The sequence below is a fragment of the Haplochromis burtoni genome, unplaced genomic scaffold (genome assembly GCF_018398535.1).
Source record: "Haplochromis burtoni strain Fernald_Lab_line unplaced genomic scaffold, NCSU_Asbu1 Contig_19, whole genome shotgun sequence".
In the NCBI taxonomy this organism is placed as follows: Eukaryota; Metazoa; Chordata; class Actinopteri; order Cichliformes; family Cichlidae; genus Haplochromis; species Haplochromis burtoni.
In genome coordinates this window covers 2,911,565-2,927,446 of record NW_024582380.1, presented here as the reverse complement: position 1 = coordinate 2,927,446, position 15,882 = coordinate 2,911,565, and the positions used below count along the sequence as shown (strand labels likewise).

The window sequence follows — 15,882 nt, the reverse complement described above, 5'->3', positions numbered from 1 at the left end:
AACCACTGTTGTGGAAGCTAATGGGGTTCCTTATAAATAAACAAATTTCATGTGATTAAAAGTTGCCTATGCAACAGTTACCTTAGTTATTTTGGATTAGCTTGGAATTGGATATGTATGATTATAACAAATAAACAGTATAATATTGTTATTGGTAGCTACTATTTGCAGCATGCACTCAGCATGCTGCTTTATGTATTGCACAAAAGATATATGAGACCTACCGGTTGACTTCTTTAGAGTATCTGTGCTTTTCTCAGTCTATTCTGTGAGACTTCATTAGTAATTTGTTAGAGAACAGCATGATAGAGACAACGGGAAATAGCAAACAGATTGTGGAGGCACTGAATAAGAAACGCATGACTGTTTTTTACTTTTCGGCTATGAGTCACTATTTTCAGCCTCAAGACCTGAAGTGACGCAGCAAAAGTTGCATCTTTAAAAACAAGAATTGGCTAATTGACTGACTTTTTTCATGGAGGATTTAATAATTAACTCATGATTCATCTTCTGAATGTCAGCAAATGTGTGATTGGAAAGCTCAAGTGTAGGAAAGATAGAAAGCTGACCTGGTGTATCGTACATTTAGGTTTAGTAAAAGTAGGTCATCTCTCCTATGAACTCCATCAGTGTTCATGTGAAGCTCCTTCAGAATGAAATCTCAGCATCAATGTTGGCTCCTTTCTTTATTTTATTTGACCGTGTCCCTCGCTTTCGCTTCAGAGCATGCTGCATATATGGGATAACCTGTCTCTCATTTGCACCCTCTCACTTGCTGACTGGTTTTTAATGTGTTGTTTACATTATAAGGATCTTTACTAACAGTATCCAGAGTAAATCATATTGTAGTGGTTTACACATTCCCCTAACAAGCGAAAGATCCCTGCTTTGATCCTGGGAGAAGACACAAATCCCTTGCGGGGTTGCGTTCGGAAGGGCATCAGGGCGTAAAAAATCTGACAAATCAAACATGCAGAGTTACCTGCTGTGGCGCCTCCTTGTGAATAAGCGAGCAGCCTTTTAGCTTACTTATAGTATCGTCTTCCAGTAGAGTAGAGATTGTTGTCGGGTATCTGCTTGACATTGCCTGATAAACACACATTCTGACCCAGCAGCTGTGGGCAAAAGACAAAAAACAACCCCCCCTACCCCCTTCCAAAAAACTGAAATGATACCAGCAGGACAGAGACAGGCAGTGGAGCAGCGCTGGCAGTGACAGTGATGTGTGTGTATGTGTTGTCAGTGTATGTGGAGTAAACTAGAAGAGACAGCAAGAAGCCAAAGGGTGAATCTCTTCTTTCGTGCTCCGTCTGCCCCCTGTCACATTGCTGACTGTTCCATCTTGTATGTCCTTTCTTCCCCTCATCTTTCACTCCTGTCTTCCTTCTGGACGCACCTCCTTTGCTCTTGCTTCTTCTTCGTCATTCGCATTATTCACAAATAATAATCTTTGCGCTCTTTAATCATCAGCCACATCGCCCTCTCTTCCTTTGTCTCCTCATCATTATTCCACTTTGACTTCTTTGTCATCACTGCTTCAGCTTTAATGGAGTCCGAATGCAAGTTTCACTTTTACACGTGAACGTATTTTTAACGCAGTGGTGATCAAAGCAAGAGGACATACCCCTAAAGCCAGAAATAGCTTTACTTTTTTGGCCAGTTAAGAAAAAGAAAGCATTAAATATGTAAACAGAGTAAATTTTTAAAGCGCTGCAAAGGGCTGACAAGGCAAGAGTGTCTTGAGGGAGTGAGAGCAACACACAGGTAAAGACAAGGTCACAAATGCGCGGAGATGCTTTTCTGCACCATCACAGCATTTCTGGTGCTTCGTTCTGCTGAACTATACAATGTGAATGCTATGTTCAGACATGTAGAAGAGATTTAGTCTGTCGTGCTTGGAGCTGGACACAAATATTCACATGGACACATGTCTGAATTTTAAAATATGCAGTTAACCTCTGGAACAGCCGAAGAGTGACATTCAAAATAAAGCCTTAGTGAAATCACTTTCCAGCAGCTTGTGTTTACCATAGCTTTTGTTGCATAATTTGTGTATCTGCAGCTCAGCTCTCATGTTTGGATGGTGCCCTTTTGTGAATAAAATAAATGCACAGAGGAGCAAGTCTCGAATATGTTGTTAGCAAAGACACACAGAGAGAGAAGACTTTATACATGGTCTGAGCACCTTTAAGTGACTACATGGATGTGCTGCACTCATGTGTGCTGACTGGGGCCTCTACTGGAGACTCAAGCCTCCCTCTGGGTCTTGGCTCCGGCTCCAGGGCTCGGTGGGGGAGTAAAAGGATTAGTGCCATCTATGTTTTTTACACAGCCTTCTCTAAGCCTTTTAGCTCCCCATTCATTCTCATATCGTCCCTGGTCATAAGGAAATCAATCTGTCTCCTTGGAAAGGAGAGGAAAGCAAGTCAAAACAGTGCATCGTGATGTGGCAAATTTGATTTCATTGGTGTTGCCTGGTTGTCATATTCTCCGCCTGTCAGCAGGCACATGTTTTTGCTCTTCTTTCTTTCTTTGAAGCCTTGAAAATGGTGACCTGGTGGCGTCAGTGTAGGGAGGGCAAGCTGGATGGCTAGACTGAGAGAGCAATAGGCAATTAAAATTAGTATGCGCTCCACAAAGTCTCCCTAATAAGTTTTTATTCTCACTGAGAGAGCCAGTTTTCCTTTCAGAAGCCTGTCGCATTATCGCTTCTTTAATCACAGAGCAGCCAGGTGCTCCTGTAACAATCAGCATCCTATTAACTCATCATCACAACAGTTTGCAAATGTATTTTCAGTTTCATAGAGGATGTCGGACCGCATTCAGCTTGTGTCAGCAGGATTATGGCCTGTCTGTCACCGAATCATGTCTCTGCCAGCACCCATTTGTTATTTCAATGAATACAGTAGACTTGGATGTAAACACAGAATTACTGCAGGCGTTTTAACGCCCATTGTGCTCCGCTTTCTAATTCTCTTGTCTGTCTTTTTTTTTGCCTCCTCAGTAAACCCTTTCCAATTGGAGACAGGGTGACGTTCAGTGGAAAGGACTGCGTGTGCCAGCAGTGCTCCCACACACTTGTCAAGTCAAATGAACCGATCAAGATCCACGGGCCCAGCCGTAAGTCCAGCGCCCACCCCGCTCTGTCCGTTCTGTTTAGGGCCACCAGGCGCTACGGTGCGCTAAAGCTAATGCGACATGTCCACGAAGCCTACTTTGCTCATTTAGCTAATCATGTGTCTGTCAAATCAGCGGAGTGACCTGCCGCGTTGATCTGCCAGCTGAGAATTATGCAACACAAACAGACACATACTCCACCTGCCAATTTCCAACATACAGGGTTTAGTGGTTTTGTTCACTGCATGCTCACAGTTGTTTATTAACAGGAATCATGAGCCTGCTACCATGTGTGTTACTAGATCTTTGACTGCATATAAAAAATGAATCTAGCCTTAGTGATGTTGGGTTTGTGACTGTTTTAAAGACTCATTAAGTTAATGTCAAAGTGCTTTAATCTCACATTCTATCTGAAGGGCACCAGATGGCGATAGCTATAACTACAAAAAGACTTCCAGTCCTATTGAACTGTGTCTTGTGAACAAGCTCTTGCTGAGTCAGTCACTCATTTCGAGTCAGATTGAATAAAAAATGTGGTCTGTTTTTTAATCTCAGTCATACTGTGTTTTAAAATTTAGGATTATCTTTGGTAGGAAACCACTAATGGCTAATGGTTTGTCATGGTTTGAGCAAGCAGTTAGACCAAGCTGGCAAAGGTGTTAACGCTCATCTAGATGCTTCATAACAGAATTTTCGAAACCTACAGGTGATGTCACCTGCATCCATCTTATTTTACAGTCTATGATAAAATCTGAGGATGAATGACAGGAAGTAGAGACTAAAGTTTTTTTTAAGATGGTTGGTTTATTCCTGGTACCAGAGCTGGATGATCTACATGCAGTAGCAGAGAGGAGTTGGTGTTTAAGCTCTGTCTTGGAAGTCTCCCACAGTCTGCACAGTCATCCTGCTGGCAAGAGTAGCCCACTCAGAAAAAGTCCTAATAATGACAGAATATTTCAGCGAAGGTCACAGAGAGCTCCTCCTTCCTCAGTTCATTCAGATATGCGTAATTCCTCCTTCTGCAAATCCTCCACAACTGTTATGCAGGAATTTCCCAGAGGGATTATTAGTAAAGTTATTTTTCTCCTTCTCGTTATTTAAAATGACAAATTACTATGATACAGCAGCAGGATAGTGACTGATAGTGAATCATTTGTTAAGCATAGCATACAGACAGCAGTCTGCTGCTCAGTGGCTGTGCAGTAACAACAGATGGCGTATAGGCAGTGAACAACAGTCCTCCCCAAATTGCTCCATTCAGCAGAATAAAAATCGAACAGCTCCCCAGGTACATGTTCATCACTCTGTCTTATGAGGATGCAGTGTGTGTGGACGGAATAGGGCACACGCACTAATGCACTGCCTCATTTTGCATAACGATCGGGATATTTAAGAAGGTAAATAAATGCTTAGTTTGCAGAATTCTTAGAGGGAAAAAAAGAAAAAAAAAACAGAGCTAAGTAATTATTAAAGTTTTCTCATGCATACACCAGTGGAAGCAAAATATAAAGAAATGAGGGGCGACATAAGATTTTTTACACAGTGCTGTAATTAACCGCGGATTCGAATTCATTTCATTCAAGATTTTAACGTGATATATTACAGTGGGGTAAGAGCTTAGTGTGTATGACATGAATCCAACTTCCCCAGTTTTGTTGGGCACCTTTGTTGCGTATCAGCCCCCTCGCCTACTCCTTTCATTTTCTTTTCACACTACCCACACAATAACAAACACACCACCTTACATGATTGATGAGGCTATATGTTTTGGGTCATAAGCAGTTACTTTTTTAAAAGTTTTTTTGTGGCAATTTCTGCACTTTGAGAAATGTGTATTCACACACGTTCACCAAAAAACAAATTATATATATAAAAAATGAAATTAAAACTGAATGTATTTTAAGGTCTGAGCCAGGTGCGCATGGCTAAATAAGGCAAGTTGTGTGAAGAAGAGCCATACCATTTACCATTTAAAAAACTGCTTTGACATCACAGATAAAGCCGTGGTGAGCAGCAACATTCCTGCATTCTTTATTGTACATTGTTATGCGTCCATAGCCGGCTGCTCTTTATCACAAACATTGGTACGTAATTTTAGATGATCTAATACCTATTTCATCCAGTGGCTGAAATCAGAAGTGTATAATGACTCAGTAGAAGAACGGTCTGGGACTAAAATCCCAGCCCTTTTACACTCAGCACAATCACCACTAAATCACTTTTTAAGATTGATTTGGACGCCAGAAACCCAGCCTGCACTGTACACTGCAGTTTTTCACTACAAAACACAATTTGTCTTGGCTGACGAAGCAGACTGGAGTGGTCCCTAGAGTGACTTACTCTCATGTGCAACAGAGCGGGTCAAAAAGGTTAAGCTAAAACCAAGCCTCCATCTAGTACAAACAGACAGAGGGCTGACCCTTTTTTAAGCCTCCCGACGCTCCTGTTGGTCAGTAACACCTGCTGAAGCATCTTTCTGAGGGCAAAACCGATGTATGTGCTCTATGCTTGTATAATCAGCAATTAAGCTAATGTTGCATTCCTTACTTATCGGCTTGCCCGTATCTCTTAGTTTAACTAGTGATAGAAATTTTAATAAAAACTTTTAATTTAACAATTTTGCCTCCCTGTCTCCTTTTTTTTTAACACGGACACTTTTTGTTACTTTCCCACATCCCCTGGACCTCTTAGGGGAGTGTAAAAAGCACAGTAGGTTTTATTTAAGGTGGTGGCAGTGATGAAAACTGCACTTAGTAGCTCAGAAAGTGCTTAAAGATGTACACTTAGTCCTTGGGCTCATTTTGCCTTTCTCTGTCTCTTACAATTTCTACCACTCCACAACATTTTAACATCTTATCTCTCTGCGTCCCTCTTTCTTTCCCTCCCTTTCCCTTTTCTTTTTTTTCTCCAGACTGCGCTGGATGTGGAGCCGAGATCAAGCAGGGTCAGTCTCTCCTGGCACTTGACAAACAGTGGCACGTCAGCTGCTTCAGATGTCGGACGTGCAATATGGTCCTCACTGGAGAGTACATCAGCAAGTGAGTGTGTAAAGGGAAGGAAAACAGAGAGAAACAAAATGCCCAACAACTGCTCTGTCCTCCTTTATCTGCGGTTTCCCCAAGACAAGGCAAATTGTGTCGTTGACACTCTACAAGCAAGTTTCTTTTATATGTTCTATGTTGCAGGGATGGAGTGCCATACTGTGAGGCAGATTACCACGCCCAGTATGGGGTGAAATGTGAGACCTGCAGCAGATACATCAGTGGAAGGGTTTTGGAGGTGAGAACGGAACCAGATGTCAACATTAGATGATCCCACCGCAGCAGCAGCACAGAAATCCAAATTGGAGTGAACCGCGGAGCGTAATCAGCGTTATCGTAATTGAACGGCCGCGTCGCACGTCCTCTGCGGAGTTTAAGCCCGGCTGCGCTTCAGGGAGTGACCGACTTAAGATTGAGGGGGTGATAAAACATTTTGTGAAGCTTTACTAAACCAAAACCAATTGAGCTGCACCACGTCGAGCGCGCCCGACAGAACATCCGAGCAGATTGACTGTTTCTACTTGAGGTCAAAGAGAACACAAACCACCCTCCACTCTGAGGAGGTTAAAAAAAAAACTAGACTGAGGCACAACTTTGTGAAAAGAACGGAGACAAAAAGGGAGTTTAAAAAAAAAGATCAGAGGCTAAAAAGTGAAGGGTGATGTCAGAGGGAGACACGGAAAGCGGGATTAAAAATGCACAGAGTGAAGCAGTTTTTTAAGAGATTGCAGAAGGAGTCAGCAGCAAAGGATCTACAGCAAGGAGTTAGGAGTTGGGCTTAAGAAAGAAGTGAAGGGAGAGTAATGAGGAGAGCAGGGCTGGAAATAATGAAAGTGATAAAGTGCAGATGCTAATTAAATGTTTTGGAAGAGTCTCTGGTGGGCGTCTTGCGTCTGAGGGGACTTGAGGAAAGGGAGCAGATGTAGTAAAACTTTGTCAGACGCACACACAAACACACACATGCACATACAGGGTCTTGTTGTCCCTTTGCTCCTTCGCCTGTCAGAATAGCTGGTGTAAAGTGCTTTGTTCCTGACTGTCAGCCTCTCTAGGCTATTTATAGACATGGGGACATGTCAGCCTTCATGCTGCAAGTCTCTCTCTCACTTTCTTTTCCCACTGCATCTGTGTCGTTTGTTCTCTGAACATGTGTATCTGCGCTCGCTTGCATTCGGTCTTCTGTCAGTTTCTGATCACATAATGATGCACTTCTTTAAGATGCAGCGTGCATCGAGACTGACTCAGGGGAAATCTCATGCAGAGGTTTGTAGCCCTACACATGCAAAATGCAGTTCATTAAGGATAAGAAAAACTTAGGAGCTGATTATTGGCACATTGACAGATACCAATAAGTCGCACAGACGTCTGTTTAAAAGTATTGTTTTCATTTATGCTGTCCGACGTCAAACACTCGGATTAATCTCTCTGCATCTGTGTCGATAATTAGACTTTTTTTCCCCCACGACGCAGCGCTTCCTTTTAACTTAACACAGCCAAAGGTTGTTAGTTTAATGAGTAGTTATATAGAAGATGGAGGAGGGGAGACATAAAGGGGGAAAGTGGAGGGTGGAGGATCATAAAACCGTCTTTCTTATGTTTCACTTAATGTCTCAGTTTGGCAATAAATTTAGCAGCCTGTTAGTGCCACCACAGAGGTTCCTCATTTGAGATGGTAACAGCATTTGTTTAACTGATACCGTTTGGCCACCGATAGTAAACGCTCCACTGCTTGGAAAACAGACAGAAGTGCTGCATCCTCCCCCTTTCGTAGTAACCTGAGCAGATAGGGAGCGCGGTTAAGATGTGTCTCGGAAACAGCTGAGCGTCTTGCTGCACAGTGGGAGTTCTTGGAGGGAGCTCGCTCATCAGGTGCAACCGATTTCTTGGAAATCCAGTAAAAACGTGCGATTTACAGTATGAACACCAGGAAGATTCAGTGCAGCTTGAAATGATATAAAGTACCTCACCGTGCACACAAACACACCCACTTTAACTTGCATGCCGTGGGAGTTCAGCTGACACAGTTCAGGTCTCCTCGTCTGCAGTGCCTCTATAAATAGAAATTCTCGAATGGTGCGTTTAGGGAAGGCAGAGGTGATGGGATGGGGCCACGCCTCGGCCATCAGCCCCGCAGGGTTGCATGTGAGAAACATCAGGAGTGTGATCACTTTTCTGTGTCCATTTCAGCTGCGCCGTGTGCTTGGATTTATCCCCTCGAGGCACCTTGCATGTTCAAGGGCATATTTCACACTCACATGTCCTTCACTTACATGATTCTGTATTGTACATACACATGCATACACATGCTTCCTCATGTGACTGACCTACGGGGATCTTTGCTCTAATTATGTCATAGGGAGAGAATGGGTGGTTTCTAGCATGCTGATGAAACAGCTTCAGGCAATCCACTGGTCTCCTAATATTTTCTCAGGCTACCGGTGGCCAAATAAAGCGCATAAAAAACATATGGAAACAGTGACCTGCTCTGCTAGGCGGGGTGCAATTTTTAGATTAGCCCTCAATCTGTGAAAATCCTTGTGGCGATGATTTACGTTCAGCCACGTCCTCTCCTCATCACACAGGCAGGAGGGAAACACTACCATCCAACCTGCGCTCGGTGCGCCCGCTGCAACATGATGTTCAAAGAGGGCGAGGAAATGTACCTGACAGGTCGAGTATTCACACATATGCATGTTTTAGATTGTGCTCACCAATTTTAGAAAACGCACGGCATGCAGGGAACACCCAGCAACTGTGTGACTGCCCTCTTTCTCTTGCTCCTCAGGATGCGAGGTGTGGCACCCGTTATGCAAGCAAGCGGCAAGAGCAGAGAGGAGACTCAGGGTGAGCTGGACTTTCAATTCAGTCTTTGTGTTTACGGAGCACTAGTTGAAACAGTCCTAAGAGCATTTGACAGTGGTACAGAGAGAAGCCCACAGATATAGAGTGAAACTTCCTCACTATGTGAATTAACTCCCTCTTTGTCTGATTCTAACCCACAGCACAGACGCCTGTCCGAGGCCTCCATCTCTCCCCCGGGCTCCTCAATAGGCTCTCCCAGTAGAGTTATATGTGTAAGTAACCTGTGACTCTGCAGCTTTTAGTCACTTTTGGCTGCCACACTGCCACCGAGCCTACCCTTGAAGCACCTTTGCTACACTAGAATCACGAGCACTATGCTTAGGCTTGAACAGTCAAGCACAAAATAAAAGAGGCTGCTCGCTCCCTTGGCCTGTTCACTTTGTCTGTGTCCTTAACCTCTGTTGTCACTGCTGATGTGCCAGACATCCCATTAGATTTGAAATAAAACAACTGCGGTGCGACTGAACTCCTGTCGTTTAGTCTCAAGGGGTTGAACTGCATTGCTTCATTTATTGTTATACACATTCCCATGTTTTCAGGGGGCGGTTCAAAAGTTCAAATTCATATAAGCATTTTATAAACTGATTATTTTAATGCTTTAATGACAAAAAACTGTTTTGGCTGCAAGGACCGCCTGAAGTCTGGAACTTAAGAACTGCCAAAACAATGGGTTTGCTCCTTTTGCAAAGCTTTGTCGGTCCTTTACTGAATCTCTCTCTTCAGTTTTATTTCAAATCAAATGGCAAAATTGTGGAAACAATGTGTCACTGTCTTCAACCTGACTGGATATTTCATGCTCATTTTCAATATTCAATGACCAAAAAACACTCTACTCATTATACACTAAGTAAAAAAATTAAAGGAACACTTGTTAATCGGAGTGTAGCATCAAGTCAGTTAAACCTCTGTGATATTGATCTGCTCAGTTAAATATCAGAGGGGGTTGGTAATCAGTTTTAGCTGCTTTAGTGTTAATGAAATTAACAACTAGAGTGGCAACCCTCAAAACAGGAATGGTTTTACAGCTGGAGGACAATGACATTTTTTTTTTTGTCATCTGCTTTCTCACTGTTTTGCATTTGGTTATGGTCAGTGCCACTAGGGGTAGCATGAGGCGATTTCTGGACCCTACAGTGGTTGCATCTCAATATGTACCAGAAAGTTTGCTGTGTCTCCCAGCACAGTCTCAAGAGCATGGACAAGTTCCAGGACAGAGTTACTGTAGGAAAGCTGGACAGGGCCACAGAAGGTCCTTAACCCATCAGGAGGGCTGATATCTGCTGGTTTGTGCAAGGAGGAACAGGATGAGCACTTTCAAAGCTGCAAAATGACCTGCAGCATGGCACTGGTGTGAATGTCTGATCTAAAGACTGTCCAGGAGCTCAGTGATGCCCTGATGGTGCCTTCCAGATCTGCAAGGAGATCCTCCGGGCACCATCTGTCATGTTATTAGCAGCCTGCCCCAACATACAAACCATACAAACTACTAAGTGCCCCTTTGACTCACTGGAATATAATTTAATCAAATTGGACTAGCCTGTTGCATCATTTTTTAACTTTGATTCTCAGGGCGTCTTTGAATTCGGCCCTCTGTAGATTGATAATTGTCATTTCCATTAAACGATGTGGCATCCTTTCGTTTCTAACACATTACAGAGTCCATGTTGGTTTAGATATCCAGCATGATCTCCCCCTCCAATCTAATGTGTTGTCAAAGTGTTCCTTTAAGTTTTTTGAGCAGTGTTTATGCTGAAAACCACATCAGGGTGTCAGCCAGGCCTTATTTTTTGTTTAGTGCTTAGCAGTTGCACTTGTAAGTCCTGCCTTTTTGGCTGTCTGAATTGTTGCTGTGTATCACTGCAGTATTAGCATGTCAGGGGTTATCTGCATGCAAGCAGGAGTCACTGCTCCTTGCTCAGCCCTGCCCTGCCCTGCTCTCTTCTCATAATCAATGACCTTTCTGTTTAAGGTGATGGATGAGGGGGAAATGCAGTGTAAGCACGCTTGTCATCCATACTGTCTCCACGCTTCCTCCCTCTCTTTCTCTCTCCTGCTGTCTGTGCTTCCTCTGCTTTCTCTCTGACATATGCTGATATCCTGAAAGTCAACAGCTTATAGTGCTGTCAGCTCCTGCAGCGTGTTCGTTTGTACCTGTGTGTTCCTCATCAAGTTTTCTCTGCCCCCCCCTCTACGGCTCTCACTGTTTCACGATCTGCTTGCTATCACTGGTGAAGTTCTCATTCATTGTCCATGTGGTCGATGTCAGGTCTTGTTGCTGTAGCGCTGTCTTTTGGTGGGTGTATGTGTGTCCTCTCTCCAGGCCAGAGTGGAGAATGAGATCCTAGATTATAAGGACCTAGCTGCCCTGCCAAAGGTCAAAGCCATATATGAGGTCCAACAGCCAGACCTCATATCCTCCTCATACCAGCCGTACCACAGATACATCTCTGATGACAGACTAGACACTTACAGCTATGGGGAGGTACTGCAGCCACACACTCCAGGTCAAACACAGCGTTGCACTCGTCACTCGTCTGTTTTCAGGAAGATCAAAAGTCGGTGTCATGCAGTTTGATTGGGCATATTTTGTTAGTTTTCGATTTTTTTTTTCTGTTTTTGAAAAATAATCCCAGAAATTATTGATATTTGTTTGGTATTTGACTGATGTGATGTTTACAGAAGTACTTTTAAAGGTGAAAAACAATCAAACTGTCTTTTGTGGATGAGTGAACTGTTTAAAACATTTGACCTAATTTTTTTTACATAGCAGCCAGTTATTTGTAGTGCAAATGTGCAATCAAATGTAAACATACTTACAGGAAATTATGTTTTCATGATTAAAATTTTGATTATATTTCATGCCACTCTCACATCTGTCTTCTCAAGAAGAAAGAGCTTGCAGGTGATCGGTTTGGGTTTTAAACAGCAAACCTTGCAAGCTTCAACCAAGAAATAATGCATGCTAACCCTCATTTGGATTTTGCAGTCTAAAAAGAAGATAAATAGCCACTTTCTCAGACAATGGATTAAACCTGGTCTTTGAAAAAACAGAAAAGAAAAATTAAACTGAAAGTAGTCTAGACTCCGTGTCTGGGAAACTGAGCAATAAAGTTTTAATCAGTCAGCTTTTGAGGTATGGAAGAGGATTACAGCCACAGATTCAGTTCAGCATTTTGAGAAAAAAATCACAATTTACAATTTTTTTTCCATCCTGACATTTTTCTCAGAATTATTACTTTAGTCCTACAATCTCATTTTTGTTTCCTACATTTGTATTCTGAAAACAAAGTCATGAAGCCCTATTTTCTTTTTTCTTACTTTCTTTTCTTTAGCCCCTCTTCTTCAGAGTGGTTATCTAAGAAACTGAATGAGTTGATTTCGTTAAAATTTTAAACTTTAATTGTCTTTTCCTGTCTCCCCTGCAGTCACTTGGGACTCTCTCTCCCTATTCTCAGGTAAACACTCTGAACGTAGCAGTGAATGTAGTACAAGTTCACCCAAGTGAGCTGTTGTCATTTCGGTGAGCTGTGTGTCTGTTTGCTCGTCTTTCACCTGACTTGCTTTGTTTGTCCCTTTTAGGACTATGACAGCCTAGATATAAAGCAAAGGCGGTGCTCCAGTCCCGGCTACATCGACTCACCAACTTATAGTCGCCAAGGCATGTCACCCATCATGCCTCGCTCTCCACAGCACTATGGCTACCCTGGTAAGATGTCTGTTTTAGAAAGTTTGGAAACCAGCTGCTGGAAACTTCATTAAGTCACATAACAACTAAGTAATAATCTTTTAATTAGAAGCTCCTGTAGAAGTTGTAGCCACATAGTTAGCATAAAGACAATGAATAAACTCAAATGTGTCGTCCAACTAGTTGCACAAAAGCAAAATGTCAAACTATTCCTTTTACTAGAGATCAAAGTGTTTGTCATTTCCATCTGTCATTACCAGTTAAGACAAATAGCCCCTAATATATTTGTACTGGTGACAAATATCTGCCACAGTAGCTGCTTGACTGTCACCTTTGCTGCAGTTGCTCCTTGGCTATCATTTCATTTAACTCTTACACATGTGCATTGAGGCTGTAATTACTCATTACAGTTCTAAACAGCCCTCTATGCTGCTGATAAGTCAATAACCTTTGTTGTTACACAAGTAGAAAGGTTACTGAGTGTCACCTTGTAATTTTAAACACACTTTTGAGTTGTTTGGCTTTCATCTGCATGTGCTGATGCCTTCCTTCATGCTCGTGTTTCCTTCGCTGTGATTGGGCCATGGCTGGCTGCAGGCTCTGAGAGTGGCAGGAGTTCACCTTATTATAGCCAAGACGGGCGACCAAGCACACCCACCACAAACCAGCCCCCTAAACATTTTCATGTACCAGGTAGGACTCCTCATCTCCTCACATTCACACTACTCTCAGATTTATTTATTTCTTTTTTCACTTCACAGAGAAGATTTCATCAGCCATTATTCACTGAAGGAAGTCCTTTAAAAAAGGTCATATTAAGTTCCTCAGGAGTGAGCGTGTGTGAAAATGTGAAAGTTGTATATTTATACAACACATAATCAATCTGGCATATTCTTCCCCTCATACTGCATATTTACTTTTCTTTACAATCATCCCTCCTACCTCGCCTGGCAGTAGTTCGCATCCTCTCCTCCTTTACTCCTCCATGTTTCACGTCTTCATCTCCTCTTTCTCTCCTCAGCCACAGGGGATCCCAACATCTACAGGAAGCCTCCCATCTATAAGAGAACGGGTACAGTGCAGTTAGTCCTGCCTTAGCCTGCCTGTCCTTCTGTCAGTTTTAGTCATGCTTTGTTTAACCCGATGTAGATGTGTTTACCGGCCTCTCGCCATTCAGCTTCGAGTAGTGTCGATGTTCCAGCTGTTCAGTGAAACCGAAGCCTGCACAAACAAAAACAGCAACGATTAGAAGTGCTAGAAAAAGCACAAAAGGGATAGAGTTTTGACTTGCGCGGCTCGTTCCAAAGTTGAGGAAGGAGATCAGTCAGACTTCTCGCATTAGCAGCACTGAGTGAATATAAAAGAGCGATGTTTTAGTGTGCATGCCACAAGCATATGAATATGCCTGCTACCGCGCGCAGCTCCCGACAGGTTCTTGTTGGCAAATAGTGCTGGAACGGGCCATGAATGAAGTGAAGGTTGCTCAGGCGTGAGAAGCGTTGAGTACAGAGGGCTCTGAGGACAACACAGTTCACCAGAATAGAACAGAACAATGGAACAAAGCGCACTGGAAAAACTGTTTTGTAACAGAATTTTAGATTTGCTGTGGAGTCTTCTTTTATTTGTCGGCCTTGCCTTTTCTTTTTTTTCTTTTTAATGTGGGCTTAAACCATTTGTTACAAGTGTTCCAGCTCTAGAAAACAAATAGACTTGTTGTTTAAAGTCTTTATTATGTTCAGATAGCATGGTGGTGTGGTTAACACGAGATGCTGTTTTTTGGGGGATTTTTTTTTCACAAGGCAGAGCAATTAAATGCGCTTGAACTTTCTGGGTAGTGTGCATCAGTAACAGAGTCTCTTTCATTAAATTGCATTTTAAAGGCCTTTTCAGCTGAGAGTCATAAGACCTCTTGATTGAGGACAGTCTTATCTCTGTTGTTGCCTGCATGCTTTTCCGTGCTGTGCGTGTATGTGTGTGTGTGGGGGTTAGTTAGTGAGCAGCGTGTCGACTCCCGTCACCCGTCAGTGTCTCTGTTCTAAAAATTAGTACATCACTGGTCACGATGCTGCCTCGCGCAGTCCTTTACACACGATTAGGAAAGTAGCATGTACTGTAATTGGCAGCCTTTGTTAGCTCGCCTTGTTTGAATAATGACATTTAACTCATACATCAGTGATATTGATCCCTGTACTTCATGTCTTCCTGAATAGCCATTGATTAACATGTTCTCTTGTGTCAGCGCCAAACACACCCCATGTAAACCCAAGGCCACAGCAGATACATGTGTTTTAGATTTGCTTTGTTCGCTAAATGCCAGTTATGTACTAATCAGTTAGCACCCAGTCATATACATGTATGCCTTCCGTGTGGGTAGCAAAGCACTCGCATTGGATGCTCCAATAATGTTGCCCTTTATCTTTGCACCTCTTTTTTTCTTTTATTGCATCCAATCACTTTTACTCACTTCCCTCCACCTTCTGCTCCACTTTACCCGGTGACCTTGCCTCTGTAAGTATCTCCCTCCTTTCACTGTTTCAGTTACCGTCAGTGAATAGATACAGAATTTCATTTGTCTTCATGCGTGTGTGTCACTGTATTTCGCATTCAGTGTTGTGCAGCCATACTTCCTCTGACAGAAGTATCAAGAGCGTTCAATATTGCTCTGAATATGTGTTGGTGTCGTGCATCGTGTACATGGGAATTCAATGGGCCATGGATTGGATCTGGCATGGCTAATGGCTAACAGAGTGAAGAGCGATCTATGCGACATTACACCGCATGTCACTCCCATTGACTTCCGTTGACTATGCTTTAGTGCAGAGTGGCATCAATATCGCCGCCTCACACCATTCGTGAAATGAATGTGAGCCTCAGGCTGAGCCGTAACAGAACTCCCTTTTTAATGCCGGCTATTTTCCCGCCGTTGGCCGGAATATTGATCTTCTCTGACAAGAGCGTTGGATATCATAAGTGTGAAGCTGTGGAGTGAATGCGCTTCATCGCTGTACGTCTTTGTGACGCTCATTAAGATGTTTTTGTTAGTGCGCTGCTGGTGCGTGCCGTCTTAAAGCAATAGTTTGACATGTTGGGAAATTTCCTTTCACACTGAGAGCAAGATGAGAAGATCAATACCAATCTTGTTAAGTATCTGTCTGTTCAATATGAAGCCAGGAAACA

The 15,882-nt window shown here is 42.9% G+C and overlaps 1 protein-coding gene across 7 annotated transcripts in view; it reads left to right on the top strand.

Annotated features, from left to right (window-relative positions):
- ablim3 (actin binding LIM protein family, member 3) overlaps positions 1 to 15,882 on the top strand; it is a 44,896-nt gene that overhangs the window by 24,294 nt on the left and 4,720 nt on the right. For 4 of the 7 annotated variants that reach the window (XM_042218484.1, XM_042218482.1, XM_042218481.1 and 1 more), the window contains 11 exons: positions 3,005 to 3,120; positions 6,029 to 6,155; positions 6,303 to 6,396; positions 8,741 to 8,828; positions 8,944 to 9,002; positions 9,161 to 9,232; positions 11,341 to 11,502; positions 12,446 to 12,475; positions 12,600 to 12,726; positions 13,303 to 13,398; positions 13,727 to 13,777. In XM_042218484.1, the coding sequence (XP_042074418.1) occupies positions 3,005 to 3,120; positions 6,029 to 6,155; positions 6,303 to 6,396; positions 8,741 to 8,828; positions 8,944 to 9,002; positions 9,161 to 9,232; positions 11,341 to 11,502; positions 12,446 to 12,475; positions 12,600 to 12,726; positions 13,303 to 13,398; positions 13,727 to 13,777 (1,022 nt within the window). The remainder of the gene's footprint in view (positions 1 to 3,004; positions 3,121 to 6,028; positions 6,156 to 6,302; positions 6,397 to 8,740; positions 8,829 to 8,943; positions 9,003 to 9,160; positions 9,233 to 11,340; positions 11,503 to 12,445; positions 12,476 to 12,599; positions 12,727 to 13,302; positions 13,399 to 13,726; positions 13,778 to 15,882) is intronic. The other 3 variants (XM_042218487.1, XM_042218486.1, XM_042218485.1) reach the window with 2 other exon arrangements.